Source organism: Phragmites australis, chromosome 10 (assembly GCF_958298935.1).
Source record: "Phragmites australis chromosome 10, lpPhrAust1.1, whole genome shotgun sequence".
NCBI classification, from domain to species: Eukaryota; Viridiplantae; Streptophyta; class Magnoliopsida; order Poales; family Poaceae; genus Phragmites; species Phragmites australis.
The window spans coordinates 21,161,234-21,189,210 of record NC_084930.1 but is presented as its reverse complement, the minus strand read 5'-3'; the positions used below and the strand labels follow the sequence as shown (position 1 = coordinate 21,189,210).

At 41.9% G+C, this 27,977-nt stretch overlaps 2 protein-coding genes across 2 annotated transcripts; both read right to left on the bottom strand.

Moving 5' to 3' along the window:
• Positions 1-964: 964 nt before the first annotated feature.
• LOC133883284 (uncharacterized) lies at positions 965-2,959 on the bottom strand. The gene is made up of 6 exons (XM_062322563.1): positions 2,725-2,959; positions 2,240-2,335; positions 1,887-2,135; positions 1,619-1,792; positions 1,423-1,529; positions 965-1,256 (listed from the first exon to the last, which is right to left on the bottom strand). The coding sequence occupies exons 2-6, from the start codon at positions 2,291-2,293 to the stop codon at positions 1,037-1,039; spliced, it is 804 nt and encodes a 267-aa protein (XP_062178547.1). The 5' UTR covers positions 2,294-2,335; positions 2,725-2,959; the 3' UTR covers positions 965-1,036.
• A 16,924-nt stretch (positions 2,960-19,883) lies between these two features.
• LOC133930319 (tRNA(adenine(34)) deaminase, chloroplastic) lies at positions 19,884-27,022 on the bottom strand. The gene is made up of 4 exons (XM_062376952.1): positions 22,528-27,022; positions 22,346-22,433; positions 21,731-21,858; positions 19,884-20,465 (listed from the first exon to the last, which is right to left on the bottom strand). The coding sequence occupies exons 1-4, from the start codon at positions 26,895-26,897 to the stop codon at positions 20,195-20,197; spliced, it is 4,857 nt and encodes a 1,618-aa protein (XP_062232936.1). The 5' UTR covers positions 26,898-27,022; the 3' UTR covers positions 19,884-20,194.
• Between the last annotated feature and the right edge of the window lie 955 nt (positions 27,023-27,977).

Below are 27,977 nucleotides of genomic sequence, written 5' to 3'. Positions count from 1 at the left end.
TCACTGTTGTGATGAGCTGGTCATCCACGTCGTACTCATCCAGCTCAGTTCACATCCAAGGTTCATGAAACGGTGAGGTTCCTTTCCAAATCCAATTTAGAGACAGCACAAGGAACCGAGGGCGTGACTTAATAATACACATGCAGAGGAAGCAGCAGACAGCGAAATTCATATATTGTCAGTACATTGCACAGCACATAACATACGTCTAAACAAATTAAAGAACCAACCAGACATAGCAATTGATGCCCAGAAGACATGCACCTTGAGGGCTAACTGGGATCTGCAAACATTACTGGAGCTTCCATTAGCAACATGCAGGCAGACTTTGCGAGCTAAAAAGTGACCATTCATGTGCATTTTACTTGCTGCCCTGCAAAATAATTCCATCTTTATGGGAAGGAACTCAATAGCATTTTCTTCCATACCCTTGTTCTTACAGACAATTCATCGCTGTGACGCGTGCTCTTATCACCAAACATAAAAGGTCAGGTGGGTTAAAATTTATAATTACCCTATGAGAAAATACTAGAACATCAAATTGGTTTAACAACAATGAAATGGCTCGTGGCATGTACCGGCACCGATATAACATTCTTTACAGTCACCTAGAACGATTCAAATATTTTTGTGGACAAGTATAGCGAATAACTCTGCCGAAGATTTGAAGTGTCATATTCACAAATGAGTTCTTTTTTGTGCCATTACTGGTCAATTCAATTATAGTTAAGTCTAATTTAGTATCCCGGTTGTGAACTGTTAACCAGAACAGCGTGAGAATTGAATACCAAAATTGAAGGTGCCTACGCCTCCAAAAATTCTATTTCACATACTCCAAAAGCTTTATCATCTTATCTACGTGCTCGCAAGCATTATCATCTCATCGTACCATTCGTACTCACCAAACTACTGAATTCCTGCAAATATCACCAAATTCAAGAGTAATTCAAGAGTAAAAGGGGCAAAATGATGTCCTAATCAGAATATTGAGTACTGACAAATCTGTCATACACAAGTTGGTAAGCATATTTTGCATTCACCATCCAATGTAGGGGAAAACATTTTCGGATGGCAACGGGTGAAGCGCAAACGTATTGGTTTGCTGTGCGCTAGCATGCACACAGCCTTGGTACATGTGTTGATCACCAGAGTCTCCTCTTGCAAATTTTACAATACGTTCTAATCTGGGATAACTATACATCAGCTTTGCAAAGCCCTTTTCAAGCACCCCCTTCTCAATTTCGAGGAAGACAAATCTGAAATATAATTCGGGAAAAAACAATAGAGCCATGAATGAGAAATGGATGAGTAATAGCATTTGTAACATGAATCCATGTACTCTGCTTGTTAGCAGAAAGGAATATGTAATAGTATCTATGTTGCCTCAAATAAACATTTAATATAGGTAAACTAAGTGGTTACTTTGATTCAGGAAAACAGCCGTCTTCTTCAGAATTGTCAACTTCCCAGTCAGGAAACTTTCCAGGACGTGGCTTATCAGCAGAGAAAGATTTGAATGAAGATTTCGCCTGCATAATACTCATTATGTTCTTCCTGTATTGACACTAATGTAAGAAACAGGAGCAATATTAAATTTTTATGGAAGAAAAATCCACACCTCTATTCTCAAGGTATCAAATTCTCTCCGGTCAAAACACACAAGGATAGATGTGATGTCCGAAAACAGGATATCAACCTTCCTAGAGAGCTTTTCGTAGCACATTTGGCACACAACATTCTTTGTCAGGTAGCAGAACTTAGCGAATATGTTGCATTCACCCATACTAATGAACTACATATGTTGAAAACATGGAAAATCATATTTTTACACTGAGATTTATCGTGTTAAAAATTAAGGAAAAACAGGAAATATCATGAAGATATACCTTCTGGTGGCCAATGGTAAGTGTCCGAAGAGGCAACACTGTCGGCATTCTCTTGCCTTTCTTCACACTAATAAGCTGATTTTGTGCAGTTTTGAGCTCCTCATATTTGTTCCTATCATTATATTTGCTTTGAACAGAAGAACCGTTCCTGTCCCATGCCAGCATGAGACTAATGGAACTCAGAAAAGAGTCGCTTATTTCGAGTTTCAGACGTTGAGTATCAGGTGTGTCCTCTGCATTTTCTTCTCCCTACATAATTATTAATACAAGTTACTAATTTCAATGGACGTGAAGAAACTACACTGATCAAGGAAGCACGCCAAGTAGAATTCAGGAAGGCAAGGGTAAAGAACCTTATCTAGATGCATGTCATCCCCCCTGCTACCCAGCTGCTCAAAGATTCTCATTGCGAGCTTAGCCAAGGCCCAAACTTCTCTACTTTGATACCTCTGTAACAAATTAAGGTGGCAATCAAATAAGCATGTGTAAAATTCCATAAACTTTTCTACATGTCTTTCCCTACAGATAATAAATTAATTTAGCACGATACTTAGCCAAATTTCATCTAAAAGTAAACTTGAATTGAAAACTCGTCTGCATCGGTAACACAAATCATGTTCCTGGGACAGGGGCGGACTAAACTTGGAGGCGAGAATTTAAAAATAAACAGCACGCCAAACGAATACGCAACGAATTGGATGATCGCCGCGGGTATCCATCCATCCCAGCAAGAAAAATCTATATTCGATTGCTCACAGTAAGGAAAAAGAAAAGAAAAGGTCCCACCGAAAAAATCTCATAAAGAACAATCCGTCCATGAAAGCTAGAGCTTCCTTACCAAGAAATCGAACCCAAGACGGGATGGACCTCCACTCCACGGCAGTCCAGTAGAGCAGAGGAGGACGAACACGACGAGATGGAGATCGAAGACGGAGGAAAACGAGGTGCGGCGCGTGGTTTGGATGGCTTCAGCGGAAGGAGACGCCCGCGGGTACGTCCGTGCGTGCCTGTTCGGCGGCCGTCGGGGCAAGGGGAAGACGAAACAAGTCGTTACCTGTTAGGGCTTGGGTGCGGCGGTGTTATATTTTATGAGTCTTTTAAGCTTTGGGATCGTAAAATTGTTGCATATTATAGGGAATAAAAATCCAAATTTTAAAAATGGCATAAAAGTCATCTCAAGTGGATCTGCACGCCGCTGGTTTGTTTCCCATCGCGCGTCATTTAAATTTGCACAAAATGTTAATGATCTAAATTTGAGAATTCATAGTGATAGGAAAATAACAGTAATACCCTTCTAACTACCAAATTCTTTGAGCAGAGAGGTCATGGGCAGAGACGGAGCTCGAGCAAAGGGGCTAGCCCTACTAATAATTCTCTAAACATGGCTAAACAGTAGATAACTTGTTATGTACTTAATTAATCAATAGAATTTTTTATGAATGTTTAAACCCACAGATGCCAACTGATGTGCTACCCTATTAGGGCTAGCAACGGGACGGGTGGAGGGCAAATTTTGCCCCGCAGGGGTCCTAGGTTAGGGTTCCAATTTTGGTTCGAGTTAAGGGTGGGGCCATGTATTTGCCTACGAGCATCCATGGATGCCCAAATAGCCTAGCTCAGCCCATCTTCACACCCCTGCATGTGGCGTGCCTGCTCGCAGTAGTTGTCGTGCCTGCCGTTGTATGCGCGCAACGCCACTACTCCCATCGCCCACGCCCACTGCCGCTAGCAGCTCCCACCTATAGGGTCCCTATCGGGTTTCGGGTCCTCAGCAGGTTCGAGGCTAGGGTGATTTTTTAACTGTTAGGCGTTTTGGGGTAGTCGGATTTTTTCACTCGGGTTTCGAGTCAGATGTATTCTTATTGCATCTGGTCCCGACCCACCCAGTTACTAGGCCTATACCTATTACAATTGTGCAGACAATGAGGCACCCTAGTGCCAACGAAAGTACAAACAAGAAGAAATTTCTACTCTCTAAACATAACACCAAGACTTGAATGATCATAATTAAAGCTCTGTAAAGCTTATTTCAGCATGATTGCGTCCATTTCAAAAATCGCTCTACCCATACCTGAATCAAACGCATTTTGTCATTCCTATGTGCGTTTAGTCTCAACAGACAAATCATCACAGAGTGGGAGTTTCCTCGCGGATTGGGTTGAGATGTTGACTGATGCAAGCTCAACTGAGGGAGGAAATCAACAATGCACGCGCGGTAATTCCAAAGCACCGTGCACAATTGAAGTACTGTTGCTCCTTCTTTGTCAAACCAGCGTACCACCCCTTTTTTTTCTCCTCTCTCGTGCCATCCACACCCTCCTCCCACCCTCATCCTCTGTCTCCCATAGCTACCACCGCCGAATCCACTATCGCCAGCCTCTCTCACTACCCTCTTGCCTCCCGTAGCTTAAGCGGTGCCACCGCCAGTCCAACTGCTGTCCATGGATTCCCTCTAATCCTTGAAGCTTCCAACCCCCAAACCCTAATAATCCCTAACCCTAACCACTCAGGATGGCTCGAGGTTAAAGATGAAGTGCTTCACGTGTCACTTTTCGTATACCACACGCACGGTATATAGTTTTTCCTCTCAACGGCAGCACTCAAGCACATTCCATCATGTACATGAGCGGATGCCATCACGCCTTACCGTTGTTGGATACCATGAGAAAATATGACTGAAAAAGATGATTTTCATGGTTGAAACTATGGCCAATGATCATCTGGTTAAAATTTTAAACATCATCCAACGAATAGTTACAATTCTGATTGAAAATTTAGAATTAGGTAAAAATTCCCAAAATTTCTAGTTGACCATTGAAGTTTCATAGATGAAGTTAAATCCTAAATTTCTGATTGAACAAGATCTCATTAGAAAGCTGCCATTTCTACACTGAAAGAGAAGGCAGCTATCCGCTGCGAGTGCAAGCATCGGACATCATTTGAATACCAACTCCAAAAAAAATGTGATACAAAGATATGCTATTAAAACACATAGAGGTTAAAGAAAGTGCTGCCTCTGGGTATTAAACTCTTGAAGGAGGCACATAATTCGAACCGAGCATGTAGTATTTGACGGGTAGTGAGTGAAACGGTTATTACCCTCATGTGATCTGCGACAGGAATAGTACCCCCCCCCCCGGGGGGGAACTGCATGCTTAACCTGATATCGAGCCTATCATTGTGAATGAAACAAGATATGAAGTACCAATAAGATTTTTGAGCATTGCAGTTGGACATTCTATTAAGTCAAGGTTCTAGAAATTTTCGATGATAATGAATGTAAATTTTCTACTCAAAGCTACAATCTAGGAACACTTGGCAATTGTTAGGCCAAAGGTTGATTCATGGTCAACACTCAACAAGATATTCTTAGACCAGATATCACTAAGCACATGAAAGTATTTTACGCTCATCGTATTGGCACAACAATCTCAATACATGTATATTATTGGAGCTTTGGTCATGCCAAACAGTCAATGTAACACATTCACATGCATTAGCAACAACCATGATAATCATTGCCTTCAAAATCGCTAAATAACAATTTATCGGTGTGATCGCTACTAAGGGTCCGTTTGGATAGGCTGTTGCTTTGGAGCTTCTGGCTAGCTGAGGAAGCGGTTGTGACTGTTGAAATTTTTGTTATTGGTTTTTATAATAAATTTTAGCTTCTCAGCACACCCAAAAGCCAGAAAAGTTAGCCAGAACCTAATTCTCACATTTTTGTTCATTTTAGCCACATCCGCTTCCTCATCTAGTAAAAAACCACCAGAAGCCAGGGCCAAAAGCCAGCCTAGATAGCTTCTGTTTTTTTAGGAAAAAACTAAAAAAAAGATTATATCCAAACTAGGGGTAAGAGATGTCACAAGCACTGAACAAAGCAATGCAATTTATGGCTTCGCATTCACTTCTAGCGATTATGCACTGGTTTGCATCATGAACATATTTTCAGTTCACATCTGTAACCATCACAGACAAATCACTAAATGTCACATGAATCATTCATGCTATGGAATGTTATGTTAATTTAAGGAACAACCGAGGCCAAACATACATAAACTAAATCGTGGGACGGGAAAGTAACAGAAATTTGATCCAATCCAATTTTGAGAACAAGCATCTACTATTATCTAAGACGCACTGCTCAGTATATATGACTGGACACTAAATATACTCGAAGCAAAACTTCAAAAGATACTTAGGGTCCATTTAGATAGGTTGTGATTTCGAAGTTTCTGGCTAGCTGAGGAAGCGGCTGTGGCTGTTAAAATTTGGTTGTTGGTTTTATAATAAACTTTTAGCTTTTCAGCACACTAAAAACCAAAAAAGTCATTCAAAACAGACTTCTCAGCTTTTAGTTTATTTCAACTATAGTCGCTTCTTCAACTAGCCAAAAGCCACAAAAACCGAGATTAGAAATCAACTGTTTAGATAGCTTCTGATTTTTTTCAAGAAAAACTGAAGAAAAAAAACCTATCTAAACGGGAGTTTACCTAGCAACGTAATGCGAGTTGCTCAAGCATTTCCACATATGCCCTGCAGTTGAAGCTACTATAAACAAAAAATAACGAGTAGCACCCACATAACGTAATGCAATTTAGCTTCAGTAGCTGCACAATATAACATATTTGTTGACAAATAAATCAGGAAAACCATACATAGATAGCACGGAAGAATCAATCAGGAATCAGGATGCAAAATAAATAAATTATGCTGATTCTGAATAAACACTCCAATGGGATAATACAATGTTTTAGCTTCTAAAGAAATCACAAGAAATGCAGATAGAAGATAATGCCTCCCAAAAACATATAGTCCGAGCAACAGTAGGCTTTTGAAGATGAATAGTGTTACAAATTAACTTTGACACTTACAACTATCCATGCTATTAGAAACCTCCTCCATCTTAAAAAGCTGATGCACATACACAAACAGTAGCTTAGCTTGCATATAGATGACTGCTACCTCAAAGAGTGCTAGAATGATAAAGCACATAAGCATCTCGGTTAAGTTCAGCGCCAGAGATCACAACGTCAAAACACTCCATGAAGAACCAGATTTTTTTTCACGAACGAGGCCTACACCCTCAACTTCAGAGGGCTGAGGACGCCTCGGTGGGTGAGTGATGCTCCCCAGGGACAGAGACAGACGCTTGGACAGCGCCCTGCATGCAAACGCCAGGTTCGAACCCACAACAACAGGCAAGGCTCCATGAAGAACCAGATGCTATGCAGAAATGCCAAGCAGGAGATCCCCCATCAGAAACTGGACTCTTGAAGACAATCAGCTTACAGTTTTCACTGGCCCATTTTGCCGAAGTCAGAGGCTTCAATGGCATTCACATAATCCACGGAAGAGTAACATTTCAAGGCCACCATAACCACCATATTCTCCAGGACCTGCGCTCTCTCGGCAATGAACTTGAGGAACGCTAGATCACTTCTCTTCCCACAAAACTCTTGGAAAACAAACTTCTTCACATGCGACTGGACACATTCAATAGGTCCAGCTAGCTATGGCGGTGAGTCATACAAAAACAACTTATCGGATCATGCTAGTAAGCTAACAGTGACATGGTGATACGAAATGCTGAATGGAACAAGAGGGGATTGAGAAGGTTTACATAGACATGAAGTGATGAAGCATCTCGACATTGGGAAAGCATTTGAGGAAGCTAGGCACTATCTTGACGTCATTGCGGACTTCAAACTGCACCTCCAAAGCAAGGTCTGGACGCTGGGGATGATGGTGTTTGGGCTCACCGATACTATTGCATAACCCCTTATCATTGTCGGCTCTAAAACCCTATTTACTGCTAGTTTTGAAGCCGACAGTGGATAACGGGCATTGATAGTCGGAGACTATCACTATCGGCATGGAGGACCGACAATGAAAGATACAATGCTGGCTGAAGCCTTTCCAGTAGTGTTTTGCTTCTCCGGGTTCACTCCCCTCTCCTCTCTGTTCTCCCTCCCTCTCCTCGATCTCTCCATCTTTCTCCCTCTCAATACATACATACAATGAGATATATATTTAATATAAATTGATAATAAATATACCTTCATTAACACATAGTAATTCATGTCATACAATGAAAGTGCTGGGCATCGATAAACACACATATATATATAATAGTTCTTGAAGGTCACCCCCGAAAAGTCAGTCAAGTTGAGCCAGTCTAATATCCCTCTACCTCTCCCGCGATGAGGACTACGTCTCCGCATGGATGGCTGATGGCGTGTGTTCGTCCAAGGACGTCGAGGGCCAATAATGGTGGAGCGGAGGACTCGGCCACGTCTGATTGATCACAGCGTTGCATATGATCCAGGCTCGCTGACGTGTCAAATGCGTCAAAGTCGGACACATGAATGCCACTACAGTTTGAGCTTTCGGCCTCCTCCATAGCGCATTGATAGGCCACCCTCTTGTGCTCATCCACAGCATACTGACTGGTCAGCCTTTCGTCCTTCTCCTTCTAGGAACACTTACGAGCTACTGCTTCTTGCTCTTGGGCATGTTTACGGGCTACAACAAATATCAAACAACTAGAGAATCACAAGTCTAAACTATTATACTCCGTAAATTGCCTAGTCTCAGTGTATCAATTCATCATCGAGTTTTTCTGTTTCATGTTCTATTTTTGTTGGCATGAAGTCCCATGATTGCCATGTGTTGATGACACAGATGCTTCCTATTGCAATCCAAAATATCCAGCCGATCTATCTTCGAGATACAATCACCAAGCTGTGTTACTTCTTTAACATAATTTCCCAGAAGGTCATCGATCCCGAAGTACTTGATGTTTTACAGGCTAATGTGGTGAAAACACTATGTCATCTTGAGATGTACTTTCCTTTGTCATTTTTTGATATCATGGTACATATTATCGTTCACCTCGTGAGAGAGATAAAGATATGCAGCCCAGTATTAATACGTCAGATGTACCCGTTTGAGAGGTACATGGGAATTCTCAAGAAGTATGTTTGGAATCAATTTCGTCCGGAGGGCAGCATCATCCAAGGTTACACAACCGAATAGGTAGTCGAGTTCTGCATCGATTACATGGAGCAGCTCAAACCAATAGGTGTGCCTATGTCTCGCCATGAGGGGAGGTTGGATGGGAAGGGGACCATAGGTAGAAAATCAATCATTGCTGACTTTGCCATGTTATCTAAAGCCCATTTCACGGTCTTGCAACATATGACTGAAGTATCCCCATATATCAACATGTATAAGGACATGCTACTCAGAGAGAATCCAAGTCGTACAGAGGCTTGGATCACAAAATAGCACAACCACAGCTTCAACAACTAGTTGGTAGCGCGAGTTAGTAATAATAGTTTAATAGAGGACAATATTGGCTGGTTGGCGAGATGTCCAAGTCACACAATCGTGACATTTGAAGCATACGACATAAATGGGTACACCTTTTATACCAGAGCACGGGATAGTAAGAGCACGATACAGAACAGCGGTGTGCACATAGATGCTTTCCAGGACAAACGTGAGGTCTGTGCGTACTATGGGTACATAGAGGAGATTTAGGAACTCGACTATGTACGTTTTAAGATTCCCCTATTTCGGTGTCATTGGGTCACACTCTCAAGTGTTAAGGTAGACAAGTACGGAATGACTATTGTCGACCTCGAATATGCCACATACAAAGATAAACCATTTGTACTCGCCAAACAAGTTGTCTAGGTCTTTTACGTGCAAGCCCTGGTAAATCCAAAGCTTCATGTAGTCCTTTAGGGAAGAAGAAGGATTGTCAGAATTGAGAATGTCGTTACACACATTCATAAAAAACTAACGAGGTTTTGGCATATAACCATTATGTTTGTGTTCTCTTTTACAGCTTGTGCATGCTTGGAGACCATCGAAGATGACGACCATCAAGATAAGGTGGTCTACTGCAGACATAATTAACCAGAGGCTTCATGAAGCCACGGGAACCAAGAATCATACAATTCCCGAATGTCTAGTAGTTAGAGGCTATATGTCACAGTTTTATGTAAAATGTGGAAACTTGTACTTTGTAATTCTGAAAAGAATTAATAAAGAACAATGTTTCCTTCATTCATTGTCTTTTACTCATTTTGTATATGCTCTGTATACTGGCACGTTTGCGCTTTATATACAATTCTAAGAGTTGCGACATTGAGAGCACATTTCTCTTGTACGTAATAGCGGCGGCTAGCGGCTGGACAGCATGTGAACGATCTAGGGGGTAATTCCCCCCAACTCCATGGATCAAGATTTTGAGGAGCATCCTTTTACCTACTTTCAAATTTGTACTGTGAGGAGATCAACTCCACAGATCTGATTGCTCTAAGAAAATGTGGAGCTACTCCATTTGGCAGGGCTTCACCTAGATCCAATGTGGATCCTAGATCTAAAGCTCTGTCAAACACCCTCTAAATGGATCGGTAGAATGCATAACTTAATCTGTTTATCCTTTTCTTCCCCAATGAAGTCATATGTAATGAAGAGTTACATGTGTGAGAAAGCAATTCTAGAGAACTCTATCATCTGAAGAGATTGTAGTGATAGTATGTGTTCATCTTTTATTTTTCCTATTTTGTACTTCAAATTGTAGGAAAGGTCATGTGATATCTGCACCATGCTGGTAGCAAAAAAACAGGGGAAATTTGAGTTTTATCTATGGTACATGTTGACTATCCAGGCTACAATTTGAAAAACCTGGTGAAGTCATGTATTGTTCTTAGGAAAATTAAAGCATATCAGACAAGAATATTAGAGATGCTCTGATGTTTATCTGTGATACATATCAGTTCAATTGATCTCCCAGAGTAGGCAAAAGAGTAGGCAAAATATGCTACAACTGATCATCTGGGCTAAAATTGAACATATTGTGTTTCAACTTTTTTTCCCTATATAGCTAGTATTGAATTGGAAAGCAAATGAGTCTAAACTAAGGTCACAATTCTAGGCAAATTTATGCAAAATTTTATAGGATCTACCGTCCTTTTCATTCCACATACCCTTTTCAGCATCATGTGTTACCATTTTCTTTGGCAAAAATGCATAAGCAAAAGCAGACCAGGGAAGATCTTTATAGCAATGATTGGATATCCTGATGTGAATGCATGCTTATTTTTCTTTGTTCTTAGGCGGCAATAGCGATCCGTAATGGCACGTAGCACGTGCATCAGAGTGTGCGTGGGAAATAGGTGGGCCTGGCATTTTGCACATTTTTGGTCAGGCGTGCTTACACGCAAAAAAGCAGGCAGGTTGGCCAAATACTACTAGAATAGCACCCTGTAGATACACTTTACTTATAGGTTAGATATGCTTTATTACATCTCTAATAGAATGTAGATGTATTTTTATAAAACGTGTTAGTAGTCTCCCTATGGATCATGTCAAGACATGTAGAGACAAATTTTGTAAGCGTACCTATGAGAAATAAAGATGTTCCATAGATACATTTACATTACATGTCTATTAGCTTAGACATGTTGTATAGTGATGCTTCATTACATGTTAAATAATATAAATTCGGTTTTATAGATACATTTACATTATGTGTCTACTAATATAGCATATTGTATAGTGACGCATTGTTTTACGTTGAAAAATATTGAGCGCTAAAAAATATTGTGGATTTGGAAGAATTAATCCTTGAACTTAAGACTTGTGAATAAATAATCACTAGCCACACTCTACCAATCAACTCACCATCACATCACTATTTGCATACATTTATAGTGTTATTCTTACCAGTAGTTTATAATATGCATCAAATATCTAAATGTAGTGTCTCTAGATACATTTTAGAGCGTCTCTAGGTGCTATTAATGGTCAAAACGTGTCTAATATCGTGTCACAGTAGAGACGCTCTTAATATCGCGTCAAAAAGCATCCTTATATGGCTACTAACGCTTTTCTGACACGTTTTATGACACCTCTACATGATACTAACTCTCGAAGCATGTCTAATATCGTGTCACTTTGAGATGTTCTCAATATTGTGTTAAATAGCATGTCTATGTGGCTACTTACACTCGAAGCGTGTCTAATATCATGTCACTGTGAGGCGTTCTCAATATCATGTCAAAAAACATCTTTATGTGTCGATGTAGAGACGCTTATAAAGACGCTACTACATAAGCATGCCTACAAGGCCTTTTTCTTGTAGTGAAAAGGGGAAATCCTTTCTTCGGTGCTTTCCTAATCAAGGTTTGTAGGCAAAACAACTATAGCATGCTCTGCCAGAGTATAGTCGCATCCTTAAAACATAGGCGAAGCTTTGATGGTGTAGATATCTATTAATATAACTTCCCAATATGGATATCTATATGTTTGGCCTTAGTTGTCCCTCAAACCAGCAGATTATGAAGTAGTATGAATGATATATTATGAGGTTTAGTGATATGCCTACCTTGTTAGAGCCATCACTTGTGTGTAGTTGCTAGCTGTGAATGTGAAGTCACAAATTACATTGCTTTGCTCCGTGCTTACTTATATGTCGTCCAGGACTAGCATGGAAGTTGCTTTTCTGGTGATTCTGAAGACAACACTACTACAGAACAGGTTATCACTATCAGTTCAAAACTGGCACTACTACAGAACTGCATATCAGTGTCGGTTGAAAAATGACTTCACTGCCGGTTTTTGAACTAGCACTATTTACTTTGCACTGATAATGTGCTATTATTAGTGCCAGTTGACCACCCTGTACTATTAACATTTCTAGAGAATTAAAAAAAAAGAGAATTGGCTGCGGCAGGAGCGGCATCCAAGCTGGCTCGGATGTCACTCCCGCCACCGCTGCCTCCGGACACTGCCGGGCACACCTACAAAAAAAATGGTGGCTTGAAGGCCGCCACCACAACACATGCGCAAGATAACGCGGCACGCCTCGACTCCTCGTGGTCGCCCTCCGGCGAACTCTGGCTCCCTCCAGCACTCCCTACCAACCTCAATCGTCAGACCGCTACGCCTCAACCAGGCTTGCATCATGCAATGCAGGGATGGGCGGGTGCATGCATGATACAGCCATGGATGTAGTGCTGCCCCATTCGTCTCCCCTCTCATCTCCTCACCTTGAGCTCAGCTAGCCCTACTGGAGCAAGGCCAACCTCATCCCCTTGCCTCCCCCTTCTTCAGCGGTGATGAGAGGCGACAAGAGACTCGATGGAGCTCGACCGGCCCCTGTGGAGCCCCTCAAAGCAGCCACCATCAGATCCGGTGGAGCCCCTCAAATCCGCTGCAGCCAGATCCGGTGGCCATGAGCTCGCCGTCACCAAATCCGGTGGACACGAGCTCGTGGTCAGCCAGATCTGGATGGTACGACGTCAGCGAGCTCACTGGTAACAGGCCAAGCTCGAGCGATCTTCGTCATCGCCGCAACCACTACCGCCTCCTCGCTGGTGGAGACCAAGAGAGAGAGAGGAGACTGAGAGAGGAGATAGGTCAGATGAGGCAGGAGACAGAGAGAGGAGAGAGGCCGGTGGAGGCAGGAGACCGAGAGAGAGAGAGAGAGGAGAGAGACCAGCACGAGAGGATAAGATCAAGGAGAGTTGAGCCGATGGACGCGAGCCGACAAGACTAAAATCGATTCAATACAAATTTCAGGTCTAATCATTTTATCAGTGTTGGTTTGTATTACGAACCGGCACTGAAAGTATCAGTGCCAGTTTGTAATACGAACCGGCATTGATATTAGTTATCAGTACCAATTTTTGTCTGAATAGATAGGTGAATGCTTGGTTTTGCTACCAATCGGCAGTGATACTCTATCAGTGTCAGTTTTGACTGAACTGGCACTAATGAGGCGACACTTATGACTAGTTCTGTAGTAGTGTGGTATCACTACCAGTAAACTGATAATGAAGTAGCAACAGTGATAATCATGGATTATCACTATCGGTTCCTGAAAACCGGTAGTGATAATGTAACTATCACTGCCGTCATGCCTTAAATCGGTAGTAATAATCCATCAACATATGCAAAAATACTCTACCACACTCTTCGGTATGGGGATCTGTCTCAAGTTTGATCTCAAACTTGAGACAATGACCACATAACAAAATATTTGTAGTAGAGTATTTTATATCTAAATCTAAATTCATAGTAGAATCTCAATCAGTATTAGAATCAATGTGTCATATGGTGCAAAATTGCTCAGAGCTCCTAGCTCCTGGTAGAGCGATTTTACACCACAAGGCACACTGATCCCTATGCTCAAGTTTGATTCCAATTTGAAACTACAATCTTCTTGAAACTGCAATAACAAATAGGAACGGGTGTTGTAAAGCTACTGTAATAAGAGCTCTCTGGATTGTGATATAGTATTGTAGTATTGCACCATACGTCGAAGAGCTCCTAGTACATCAGTATTGCACCATCCGTATTACACCTTGCTCTATCCGAGTGAAAATAGTAAATCTAAATGAATGGCGAAAACACAATCATCTTGAAGCAAATGTGTTTTCTACCACTCATTTAGATATGCCTATTGCCACAATCTTGAACACTCAACTTGACACTCGTTTAGTTAAGGAGATGGAGACTAGAGATAGGGAGACGAACTCGAAAGATGGGGAGATAGGGTGACAGGCTTGGGAGACAGCGAGGTCGGGGATGGGATCGGCGACGGGCTCAGGAGATGGCTCGGGCTCGGGGAAATGAGGGTGGCCGCGAGGTCGGTGACAGGCTCAAAGGATGTGGAAGACAGGCTCGAGGGATCGATATTACCCAAAACTTGTGATTTGCACAAAAAAAATAGGAAATTGCCCCAAAAGAGGTGCGTGATACTATACAGGTTGAATTCTATCATTGTGAATGAAATAAGATATGAAATATTGGAAGTGCATCTAGGCCCCCTAAGTGGGTTTTGGCTTATTGATGACAAAACAATTAAGGATGTAATATGTTTATCCAAGTCATGAACAGGTCTTAGTCTAAATTGAGAAGACATATGACGATTGACGCTCTTCAACAAGAAAAGAGAAGCAACGAGGAGTCCTCAATAAGATTTAAATTTCTCTATTTTTGAAATTGAGTCTAGGATAGCCGCTCTATTAAGAGGGTTGCATTTGATTGCTTGTTTAGTGTCTCAATGCTCAAGATATCCTTTAGTACCAATAAATTGAGAGACACACTCACCCACAGACACCGGGTTGTTAGACAGAAGTTCACTGAGTTCGGAGTCTCCGGTGTTCACCGGATACTTCGGTACTCAATATTTAGACCGGAGTCTCCGAGACAGACTCCGGTAGAGGGTGCTCGGTTCCGTTTTTATTTTAAATTGTCCGGAGTCTCCGATGTTCACCGGATACTCCAGTAGCTGGTGAGTTTTAAGGCTGGAGTCTCCGAGGGAGACTCCGCCAGAGAGCCTCGGTTAAGTATTTATTTTTTTGTTGAAAAGACCGGAGTCTCTGGTGTTCACCAGATACTCCGGTAGGAGAAAATGTTTTGGAGACTCCGGCAAGGGTGGCTCGGTTAATATTTATTCTTTTGATAAAAAGGACCGGAGTCTCCGGTGTTCACCAGATACTCTGGTACCTGGAGAAGCCGGAGGGTCCGGCAAGTCTCCGGACTTTGTCTGAGTGATAGCCCTGTCAGGACCGGAGACTCCGGTGTTCACTGGAGACTCCGGTAACTTAACAGAACAGTAAGGGCTAGTTCTAACACAGTTCTGTGACCGTTCTGACGCCATTTTGGAATTGAGACCGGATACTCCGGTGTTCACCGGATACTCCAGATTAGGTATGTCAGAACAGTAATGGCTAGTTTTTGAGAGAAGGCTATATATACTTTCACACCCCCATGGCATTACAGGCATGCTGTTGCTGCTAAACTCTACAGTCCTAGAGCATTAAAAGTCCCTCCAACCATCTCTAGTGCTAAGTTTTGCGCAAATTTAGTGAGTTTGGGTTTGGAGTGAGATTAAGGCACTTGAGCATTGAGTTCTTCATCGAGCATTCGCTGTGATCATTTCTCTTGGAGCTTTGTGCTTCTAGACGGCAACATGTCGCCCGTAGAGCACCCAATCTTTGTGGAGTGCCACAGGAAGTTTGTAATCGATTTCAAATTGAGTAAGGAAATTCTAGCTTGATCTTTATGGTCGCTATAAGAGGATAGGGTTGGAAAAGACCCGGCTCTTTGTGAGCTCCTCAACGGAGACGTAGGCGCTTCTTTGTGAGGTGGCCGAACTCCGGGATAATCTCTTGTGTTCTCATTTGTGCAATTTATCTAATTGTGTAGCTTTGAGAATTTTCATATAAATTGTCTTAGTGATCATCTTGCTAGTATTTATTGTTGTTTAAGCTTTGTGATATCTAGTGGTCTTAGTATCACCTTTAGATTCTAGCTGCTCGCGTTAATTCTTAGTTATTCTTGAAATCCTGTATAGACCGGAGACTCCGGACTTGACCGGATACTCCGGACTGACCGGAGTATCCGACCTTCACCGGAGTATCCGGCAGCTTTTAATCCGCTGTTTAGTTTTAATTTTCAGAAAAGTCTATTCACCCCCCCCCCCTCTAGGCACTTTCAAATATCCATAATATTTTATTGTCCATGTACATGCAATTTAATTCTAGGTTCTAAGGATGACAATGAGCCCAAACTCTCACCAATGGGGGAAAGCTTCATAAAATGACTGCAATATGTATTCCTAATCAAAGCTACAATATCCAGGAACACTTAGAATTTGACAAATAAAAGGTTGATTTATGACATTGTTATGTTCAACACTCAGCATGCCATCACTTGTGCTCATTATTTGTTGCCAGTTATAATGGCACAACAATGATCTGCATACATACGTGAGGTTTTGTTATGCCAAACAGTCGTGCAACATATTCGCATTTGGCATCTGCAACAACCATGATACTCCTTGCACTACTACATAAAAGGTCATCCCTGCCCCTTTTCACTACCTGTAAGAAAAATAATCGGCAGTGATAAGTTATCATTGCTAGTTCATAAGCTAAACCAGCAGATCTAATCGTGAGCCATTAAGAACTGTTAGTGATAGTTGATATCACTGCCAATTCTAGCTACGAACTGGCAGTGATAATACTCATCAATACTGGTTCATAAGCTCACTGACAAAGCAATAATTAAGCCAATACGAACCGGCAGTGATAATCCTTATCTTTGCCGATTTGTATGATAATCCTTATCACTGATGGTTCATAAGCTCACTGACAGAGCAACAATTGAGTCAATACAAACTAACGGTGATAATCGTTATCTCTTTTTGTTCGTATTCCAAACCGATAGTGATAAGGATTATCACTACTGGTTCATAAGCTCACTGACAGAGCAATAATCGAGCCAATATGAATCAGTAGTGATAATCCTTATCTATGTCGGTTCGTATTCTAAATTGACAGTGATAATCATTTCTATAAATCCCAAGTCTTTCTCCCTCAATCCACTCCCCATCTCACTTCGCTCCAAATCTCCAGAAATTGATCTCGAGGGGTAGTGGTGGTCGAAGTGGTGACAGCAGTGATTATCACTGTCGGTTCGTATTGGTTTAATTATTGCTTTGTCATGAGCTTATGAACCGGCATTGATGAGTATTATCACTGCCAATTCGTAGCTAGAATTGGCAGTGATATCAACTATCACTAACAGTTCTTAATGGCTCACGATTAGATCTGTTGGTTTAGCTTATGAACTAGCAGTGATAACTTATCACTGCCGATTATTTTTCTAACAGGTAGTGAAAAGGGGCAGGGATGACCTTTTATGTAGTAGTGCAAGGAGTATCACGGTTGTTGCAGATGCAAAATGCGAATATGTTGCATGACTGTTTGGCATAACAAAACCTCACGTATGTACGCAGATCGTTGTTGTGCCGTTATAACGGGCAACAAATAATGAGCACAGGTGATGGCATGCTGAGTGTTGAACATAACAATGTCATAAATCAACCTTTTATTTGTCAAATTCTAAGTGTTCCTGGATATTGTAGCTTTGATTAGGAATACATATTGCAGTAGTTTTATGAAGCTTTCCCCCATTGGTTGAGAGTTTGGGCTCATTGTCATCCTTAGAACCTAGACTTAAATTGCATGTACATGGACAATAAAATATTATGATATTTCATATCTTATTTCATTCACAATGATAGAATTCAACCTGTATAGTATCACGCACCTCTTTTGGGGGAATTTCCTATTTTTGTTGCAAATCACAAGTTTTGGGTAATATCGATCTCTACCTCTCGGGTACCTATGGCATTGTAAAGAGGCTGTCAAAGTTGATGATATTCTTGTGACATTATTTGCTCATGAACAAAGGAGGAAGAACAATGATGGTGAGAGTACATCAGGAGACATTTTGCTGGTCAGGGGTGATCAAGGTAGGGAGACTGACAAGAAAAAAGAGAAGAATGGGCCATTCTGCTATAAATGCAAGGATCAGGGACATGCGAAGAGAGATTGTCCGGAACTAAAGAAGAATATGGCAAATGTTTCCAATAAAAATAACTCAAAGAGCGATGGTGATCTTGTTCTAGTACTAACAAGTGAAAAGTCTTGTAGTGATGTGTGGCTACTAGATTCGGCATGTTTCTATCATGCAACATCTAATAATGAGTGATTTTCTTTATAGTCTGAAGGTGAATTTGGTCTTGCTCGCTTGGGAGGTGACACGAGTTACTATGTTATGGGAGTTGGCAACATCAAGCTAAAGATGTTTGATGAACAAGAAGTGCTACTTGAGGGTGTGTAGCATGTGCCAGGACTTAGGAGGAATCTAATCTCGTTTGGGATTATGCATGAAGAAGGTTGGCTGTATCAAGCAATGCCAGATAAAAAGATATTGAAGGTGATGTAGGATAACAAGACTGTGATGATAGAAGAAAAGATGGGAGCTCATCAATACAAGCTGAAAGGTGAAGTCATGGATGCGGGAGCTGCAAATTTTGCAAAATACGTTATTGGCGACGAGGCATCCTCGTCGGGCTATTCGAGATGAGCAACGGAGTTGGACAACTCAAATCTGAGGACACGGAGGTTCGCATAAGGACAACTTAAATTGGCATGTATATTCGTCCAAGGTAGATTTTGTTGGGATATATATCGAATATGTGTACATGGTCAATTATAGATAGACTTGAGTTGTAATTGGATGGGACTAGAAATAGAGTTATAGTTAGACTTCTAATTACAGGTTTTTAAATAGAAGACACCACCGTTGTAACTGTAGATCAACGAAAACAGTTGAGGAGGAACGCCAGTAGTCATGCCATAAGAATATAGGCAAGTTAGCGAAACCTCATTAAAAAACATCTTATCTCATGTGTTAATTTTATAATCAATTTTGATGATACTTCCGTTAAAACCCTACAGGCATGCACTACTCGGTTTGAGTTATGTGATGTGATCAAGGGTTTAATTGCCACAAAGGCATCGTCTGTCTGTAGTTGCAATTTTCTATTGGAGAAATTTTTTTCGGGGAGTTAAAATATCCGCTTCTTTTTTTTTTCAAGCCAAAATATCCGCTTCTTGCACTCACACAGGACACCTGGCTTCCCTTCAGCAGCGACCTCCAATGTAGAAAAAAGCAGTTTCCAGTTAAAATTTAGGACTTAAGATACCTTTGAAATTTCAACTCTCAGATACAATATTTGGGAATTTTTACCCCGAATTGTAATTCCCTATTCAGAATTTTAACTGCAAGCAACATATGCTGAAACTTTCTAACAAGATGATCGTTGATCATAGTTTCAACCACGAAAATCAACTTTGATCTGGTGAAACTCGAAGTTGTCATCCCTAACTTCTCATCCACTAGTTAGTTGCACCCTGTCATAACTTGGACGAAACATGGAATATATAACTGGCAAGCCAGTAGGTCTATCTCTTAACACCAATTGAAAAGGCCTCATCCGGCATAACGCGCAACAGAATCATGACGAACTTACACCCTCCTTTGTTCTCAGTGCCGAACGATCAATCGACCATTTTACTGTACCAAGTCAGACAATCATCAGGCATGCAAGGGAAATAATAGCTGAAAATGTGTTGCACACAACATTTCTTTTCCTTCTTCAGTTGTTGAGCTCGAAAATGCAACAAGTGCAGACCTGGTGTCTAGACATTGGAATACCACCAACAACCCTTACTAGCATATTAAGATACCAACGGCTGATGCTGGTTTCCTAACTCACAATACAAACTGATACCTTCCAGCTCTCCGCAGAAAACGCTTAGTGCACAAAAAATTACATTATTTAGATTTCCACGATAGGAAAACAGGGTGACCAAAAATGAAGGCGACATGTCTATATGCAGTGGGGTAAAAATAAAAAGGAAAAGCTACTACAAACACAAGATCGTGCCAAACATGTTATGCATCTTGCTGAAGAACTTGATGGGATGGTGCCCTTGGTGGTGTGCACGAGGCGGTGACTGCGGCTTCTGCTTCTTCTTCCTCCTCAATTGGAAGAACTGCTGCATTATTTCTGAGCACTCCACCGAGAGCACACCACGCCTTATGGTTATCTTTGGATGGAAAGGGTGGATAGGCCCAGCTGTCTGGCTCTGGTTTGATGAATCCAAAGTGCTTGTTTGTCCATCGCCAGGGAACAGCCTGTAAACCAAGTGTGAGAGCAGCTTTTGAGTTTTCCAACCTCACTGTGATAAATGAAAAATGTGGGATTGACAAAAACAAATGGTAAGATGAAAGCACTCACTACTTAAGTACTTGACCATTATTCTAACAAGACCAGTAGTATATGAATTTTACAACATGTATAACTAACTATAATTGAGAATATCCTTGTGTCTCTACTTGTGTAAAACTACGGTTCCATCAATTTTAGAGAAGAGCCACAATATGAACCAATTTGATTGCACACAAGACAAACAGTATCAATGAACTGCTAAGCCAGTGCACAACAATATCATTGACAAACCTGCACACTATATACCAGAAGGTTACCTGAGCTACGAAGTAATGTATAGTCGGTACTAACTGTTTACAAAAGTGGAAAACAATAGTTTTACTCAATTCCTATTGATTCAATGAGCTATCCAAGGGCTGGCCAAATAGATGGAAGCAAACAGCATCAGGGAAGCTTCAGTGCTTCACCATTTATAACTGACTTCCATATGCTACCTAACAAAAATTTGAATGAGTCTTTTCATGAGACCCAAGTGGATAAAAGCTAACATTTGGTGTAGCATACACTAATTTTTATAGAAAATGGAAAAAGCTAACTTCAGCTTCTCTCAAATGGGTCGTCATAGGTACCTGCTTCTGTTGCAGTCAGCACGTACAGTGTGCAATACCAGCCATGCCCACGACCATGGCTTTAGATCTGACAGGGACCTATTTAGGGAACTAGTTTTCCCATGATGTCTACCCTGATCACAGATTTCTGTTGTTGCTTTACATTAGTGCATGGTTGGTTGGACTTACCTTGGTCTCCACATGAGATTTGCTATTTTCATCTGCGGTGTTGGACACATGCACCAGTAATGATATATAAGCAAGACAACAACGTATAATGATTGATTGCTTTCTTGGTATTGTCATTCAAAGTTGGAATCAAAGCATCCAAGCTCTCAACTCTCATGAATAACTCAGCCATTATTTGTGGATTTGAATCCTATATATATTGATGTTCTTATCCTATGACAGTGTTTTTACTGTTTTCTATAAAATTACAAAATTTGTACTGTTTTGATAATCTATCCACTCCATACATATAGCACAATGGTACTAGCACTGCTTCAATCACTACCTCCCAGATAACAGCACCCTGAGCTTCATGTATGAAAACTTCAAAGAAAAAAAAAATACTAGGCTACAAAATGATTTGATATGAAATTTCACTCTGGTATATCCCATACCTAACCCAGCTGCCATCGGCTCCGAGAAGCTTGTTTGGGGCACCCCAAACCACAGTGTCGATTCTAGCTTGAAGAATAGCACCAGCGCACATGGCGCAAGGTTCCAGAGTCACATAAAGTGTTGTATCCTGCAATACTTTCGATTAGGAAATTTCTAACATAGTGGATTCATACATACATAAATGCATATAAGAATTCATAAAATTGCGGTGCATTTTGCAATCATAATGTTTTGCATTTCAAAATGGATCTTTGTTTCAATAAATCTTATAAAGAAGGGCAGCTTCTGCTGTCCTTGTGAAAGCAGTAATCCTTCTGAACTAGTGAACTTCAAAAATAATGTGAACCGAATCACAAACAATAGATTAAGTCAACCCTAGGGGCATGGTAAGCCCGATACTAGGAACTAACTATAGCATGTGAGTATTCATGTTCTGTCAATTAGACAGTTATCCATCTCAAGTGCCATATCCAGTTTGAGATGATATCTCACCAGGATAAACAAAGATAATATCTAAAAGGGAAATGATTTAATAGGAGGTGAATGTTTTTTCTTTTTAATGCTTCTACAGGACTGTGTCAGAAAAACAGAAAGCTATGGGTGTGAAATAGTACCGCCAAGCGCCATGTCTTGAGTTTGTTAGAAGCTTCTCTTATACAAACAATTTCAGCATGTGCGGTTGAATCCCTGAGATCTTCAACTCTGAACACAAGGAGGGGCACAGAACAGTAAACAAAGTGAATATTTCATGTTTTAAAACATATGTTAAGCTATATAATATGATACTATTACTTACAGATTACAACCACGAGCAATAATTTCTCCATTCTGTACTAGCACTGCACCAACCGGTACCTCCCAAATATCTGCAGCCCTCTGGGCTTCAAGTAAAGCTTCCCTCATGAATAACTCATCAGCCTTTCTCTGGTCAGCATCACGCTGGTATGCTTCCTCCCATTCATCAAATGTCTCCTTCAATACCTGCTTATTTCTCTGAAACATTCTCCTCTTCAATTCGGCGTCTTTCCCTTCTGTTCTAATAACTTCAGGAGCCTCTTGTACAACATTCTTTTCTTCAAACCTCATAGAACCACCCACAGGTAACGCTGGTGATTCTAGGATAGCAGCTGAGGTAGTCTCATGTGGCATCACTGCCTGCATTTGAGGATGATGATAAGGAGTTATAGCACCTGAAGGATCATATACCCAGTCAGCTTCATCACCATTGTGACCAGGTCCTGTTGCACTGATGGTCACAGAAGAGGTGTCAGCCAACATTCCTTTTCCAGTATTAATCTCACCCGAACCTTTTGTTGTGATCCTGGATGAAGTAGCAGCTTTATGCTCAGGTAAATGTCCTTTCGTGACATCTAACGAAGTTGGCATGCTATCGTCTATGCCATTTCCTTTGGGTGATTCACCCACATCAGATTGTTTTAATCTCTCACCCAATATATGTGGATCATCCTTATAACTTGTAGTCAACAAGCCTCCCTCAGATCTACCTACTCGAGGTAGGTTACCAGCTCCTGATATTTGCAAACCCTGTGTACCGGTGTGCAAGTTTTTTTCCTTTGGCATTGAAACCACTCTAGATTCTTGTTCTCCACTGTGTGACTTTATCAGCTGTTGATCTTGTGCTTTGGTATTCCCGTTTTTCTTCCTTATGCCATCATTATCACGTTCCTGACTAGAAAGCCAACCCTCCGTACTCTGAGAATTACTGGATGAACCTTTCTTAACTGATTTGTTACTAGAATCATGAGAGTCACCATGTTGAATCCATCCAAGACGGATTATGTCAGCAACATAAGCCCAGAGTGACTTGTGAACTTTTCTAGCAAGAGCAGATTCATTTGTGGGTGTCTGAGAGGCCGAGTTGGTAGCTCCGTCAGCTGAAGAACCTTCCTCTTTGTCAGCCGTCTTGAAGGTCTCTTGAGAAGTTGTACTTTGGACATCCCACATCTCATCTGATGGTCCCTTCATTCTAGACCTCGATGAAGAACTTGTTATACCCTCCACTATGGATTTCTCATTTTTCTTTGTTGAAGCAGTATCTGCATCTGAGACTCCCTTTTGGAGCTCATCAACAAACTGCCCAACATGAAACGTAGATGATTTGTCTAATCGAGCAGCTGATTCTAACATGCTTACCTTGACAGACTGTCTGGCACTTGAACTACTTGGTATACTACTTCCAGCAGTAGTTTCACTCCTTACTTCTTGCTCATTGCTTCCCATTATTGAAGCTTGTTGTGTCATGTCTTCATTAACCATAGATGATCCCTCTTCGGTTCTCTCCATCTGCAAACTAGTAATATCTTTGTCATCAAAGATTCCACTGGTGCCTGCCTGCTTCAAGATCAAATCCATGTTATGATGCACCAATCTCTCTGTATCTTCCAATCTTACCAGCCTATCTCTGGAGTCCTGAGAGGATTCAGAAAATTTGCTTCCTTGTTCATCATTTCTCTCTGTACTAGAAACTTGTATACTTTGCTGATCATTCTTGCCTTGGCGCTCCCTTGACCAATTTACAGCTGATGTTCCACGAACTTGATTGCCATTTGTGGTGTCAAAACCTTGTGAACTGCTAACAACATTAGCATCACTAGCATGGATCTTAGCAAGATCACTTTGTTCTTTTACACTGCCGATTGTATTTACAGCTGAAGTCGACCAGAATTGGTCATCTGTTCTTGTTTGAAGATGACTGTCTGAAGTGCTTGCTATAACAGTATTATTAGTATGTGCCTTAGAAAGTTCAACTTGGTCACAACTCTCCTTCGTGTTGTCAGCAATATTTGTAGATGATGTCGAGTGAACCTGATCATACACTCCAGTCTCAGGATAACTTTGTGGATCCCTAACCATTGCACTATCACTAGCACAGTCCTTATTTTGGTAGATTTGTTCATCCTGATCCCTTGCACTGCCAATGAAACTCATACTGGAAGTCGCGTTCATGTCTGATCTAGTTTCCGAATGATTTTGTGAACTCCTAGACACGGAAATATCACTAGCACAGATCTTTGAAACATCAGCATGTGTAATATTCTGTACATCTATATCCGTTTCATGTATCACTTGCTGGTTTACAATCCTCTTCTTATCTCTTGTAACACGAGTTATATTATGTAAGGAAGTAGATCTGTCATCAATACCCGTCTGGTTTACTTCATCATAATTTCTCCGCAAGTGAGTGGCACTGGTGACATGGTGACTACTGTCTGTTGTTGCATCTGTGAACTTGTCTGAGTTTTTCCTCGATTCAGTGAGTGAGGCCATGTGTTGATTCACCTCACTGCGTTGATCAACTTGTCTTCTACTGTCACTAACCATCTTCACAGAACTTTGAAGAGAAGATGACCTATTTTCAATGTAGTTTCCTCTATCTTCCTGGTGATAATTCTGGGCTCTTGAATGCTGTTCATTGCTATTGCCTCTGACTTCTGATATTTCCATTATCTTCTGTGAGCTCTTCCTTGATTCATCGTTATGTACTGCTGCTTGCCGATCAACATTGTTACTGTGCTTCAAAATGGATGTGTTCTTTGAACTGGAAGCAAACCTGGTATCATCCTCAGTTATAACCTTGACATCTTGTGTCCCTGTCCTAGCATCTCTTACTCTGACAAACTGTGCATCATTATAATCATACGCATCTCTCTCATCATTCGACCAACCAACTGAATGTTGCCGATCTCTCTCTTCAGATGTCTGCTCAGTTCGTCGATCTACATTATCATGCCACCTCACCCTTGAAGATGAATTATCCTCAAGTCTTGCATGTCTTGCATCAAGTGTGTTCCTTGAACTTGAAGCCCTTTTTGAATCATCCTCTTGCACTGCAGATGCTCTTGCAGACTTCTGAGACCTCCGCCCAGAGTAGTACCTTCGCTCAGTAAGGTCTTGGTCATCGTAATCGAACTCTTTGTCATGCCCACGACGCGATTCCATGAGTGAAACATCTCCATCTGTATTTTCACTTCTCCTCTGGTGTCGCATAACATATCTTTGATCATCATTGCTACGGCGCCTCCCTTCTCTCCTCACATCAACCTCGTCATCAATATCAAAATCAATGCTCTTGCCAGCTCTACTGACATCAACCGCATCATCATAGTCAAAATCCCTCCTTTCTCTTCTCCGGTCATATTCCCTGCCACCATCATGGTACCTTCTACTTCCAGCTCTCCTCGTGTGAACTGCATCATCGACTTCGAAGTCCCTCCTATCCCTCCCTTCCCATCTCTGCCTTCGCCGCCTCAAGTCAAGATTGTCCTCATCATCTTGGTACTCACTCTGCTGCCGCCTTCTTTGGTCAGACTCCCTGAAATTGCCATGTCCATCAATCACATCCATCTTCTCCCTCTGCCGTCCACTGTACCCATCCTCACAATTGTAACTGCTTTTCATGCCCTTCCTTCGATGGCAATCCCTACAACGATCATGGTTGTCGTCGTCAACATCATCATCTTCCCATCTACTCCTACCTAAACGCACCCTACCAGCAATTTCCCATTGACCACGACCAGACTCGTCCTCTTCCTCCTCCCAATCATCATGGCATTCCATCGAACATCTTCTGTGCGGCCACTCGCCGTCATACTCCCACACCTCTTGGCGCACCGCCGTCCCCACCAACCTCCGCGCATCCCGACGTCCGCAGCTAGCTCCAAGCAACCTCCCACCGCCGGAGCCACCGCAACAGAACCCACGAGCCTCCAATCGCCGGCAGACCCCTCCAAGATCCGACCTCGCAGCGCCGCGCCGGCAGCACTGGCACCCGCGCGCCTCCACCCGCCAAGAGACTTGTCCAACCAACGGCCTCCCGCTTCCACCGCTGCAGCAACGGGCGGCCGCTCTCCGGCGGCAGCAGCGTGGCGGATACGGATGCGGCGGCGGGGCCGGGGGCTGGAGTCGGGCGGAGAGGAGCAAGAGGTGGGTCGAGTGGCGGAGCAGGCAGCCGTCGAGCAGGAAGCGTGGATTGAGGAAAGGGCTCGGCGGCAGGAGCTCGTGGTGGTGGTGGTGGTGGTGGCCATCCGCGTCGTCGCGGTGGCAATGGTAGGAGGGGAGGTAGGAGTAGGAGTAGGAGGAATGGGCGTGCAAGGACGGCTTCGCTGCCCTCAGCGCGAAGGTGGCAGCGGAGTAGGAGCTGTACATCGCGGCGGCCGCCGGCGCCGGCCGTTGGGTTAGTGCTCCGGCGACCGCCGGAGAGGGGGAGCGATGCAAGTGGGGGGTGTTTGGGTGGGGGAGCAGCTGGAAGTGGAGGTGGTGTCGTCTCTTTTTTTTTTTAAGTCTCAACACTTGTATAAGCTCTGAACGCAAACGCACGGCGTAAACAAGCCGTGGGGATTCGGTTTGTCTGTGACGTGGCGGCGTGGGTTCCTTGGCTCCCAGTGCTGCGGCGTGCAGCTTTCGTCCGATCCAAAATTGACGGCGTGGATCTGCGGTACTAGTAACTGAACTGAAGTGCTAATCGTACTGCTGATGCCGTGATCCGTAGGCGCTACGCCCTAACAAGTAGAGTAACAGTCCGTAGGCACTGGTGATCAGAGTACAATCGATCACATGCTAGAGTGCTGTTCATAAGTTAAAGGGTATGTTTGTGAAAGGATAATATTGAAAAGGATATTATTATTTATATTTTTGTTAGATAGGGTGATTTAATTTTTTATTTAGTAATATGTATATCTAATTTACTTAGATAAGGTTGGCTAAAATTTTGTATGACCCACTTATTATATGGAGCAAGATTTTTTTTTATTTAATTGTAATGAATATAAAAATACAATCAGATTGCAAATCAGAAAAACAGTTTAGGAGATAATATCATTTAAAACGTGCTAAAAAAATATTTACTATACCAACTAGAATATGCCACATCAGCGAGAATAAAACTCATCCAAAACATGAATGTCTCTATCTATAGTTTTTAACGAATAGCTTCGTCTAGAATCTAAAAGTAATATTCCATCTCGATGATCATACAATTCAACTTACTCTCTATTCAAACACCTCAAAAAATTGAATAGCCATCTCTCATCTAGAATACCTCTCTAACCAGATGCACCCTAAAAGATGTGTTATCTTCGAACTTTATTAGTGTTCAGTTCCAGCTAAATCTCAGAGAATGTAATACAATGTGCATGCATTAGCAATGCTAGAGTGCATGTGTCCAACAAAAACTGAGTATTTGTTGGTCAGGCTATCGAATTGTATTTATGATCTTGTTGCCCGCGA

What these genes read in the sequence shown, in the direction of transcription:
- LOC133930319 (XM_062376952.1), bottom strand. Translation starts at nt 26,897, where the DNA reads ATGTACAGCTCCTACTCCGCTGCCACCTTCGCGCTGAGGGCAGCGAAG. An exon ending in ATTGCTCGTGGTTGTAATCT is followed by an intron (nt 22,434 to 22,527) that starts GTAAGTAATAGT and finishes CCTTGTGTTCAG; the next exon opens with AGTTGAAGATCTCAGGGATT. An exon ending in GCCGATGGCAGCTGGGTTAG is followed by an intron (nt 20,466 to 21,730) that starts GTATGGGATATA and finishes CTTGGTTTACAG; the next exon opens with GCTGTTCCCTGGCGATGGAC.
- LOC133883284 (XM_062322563.1), bottom strand. Translation starts at nt 2,293, where the DNA reads ATGAGAATCTTTGAGCAGCTGGGTAGCAGGGGGGATGACATGCATCTA. An exon ending in TTACCATTGGCCACCAGAAG is followed by an intron (nt 1,793 to 1,886) that starts GTATATCTTCAT and finishes CAACATATGTAG; the next exon opens with TTCATTAGTATGGGTGAATG. An exon ending in TTGATACCTTGAGAATAGAG is followed by an intron (nt 1,530 to 1,618) that starts GTGTGGATTTTT and finishes AGTATTATGCAG; the next exon opens with GCGAAATCTTCATTCAAATC.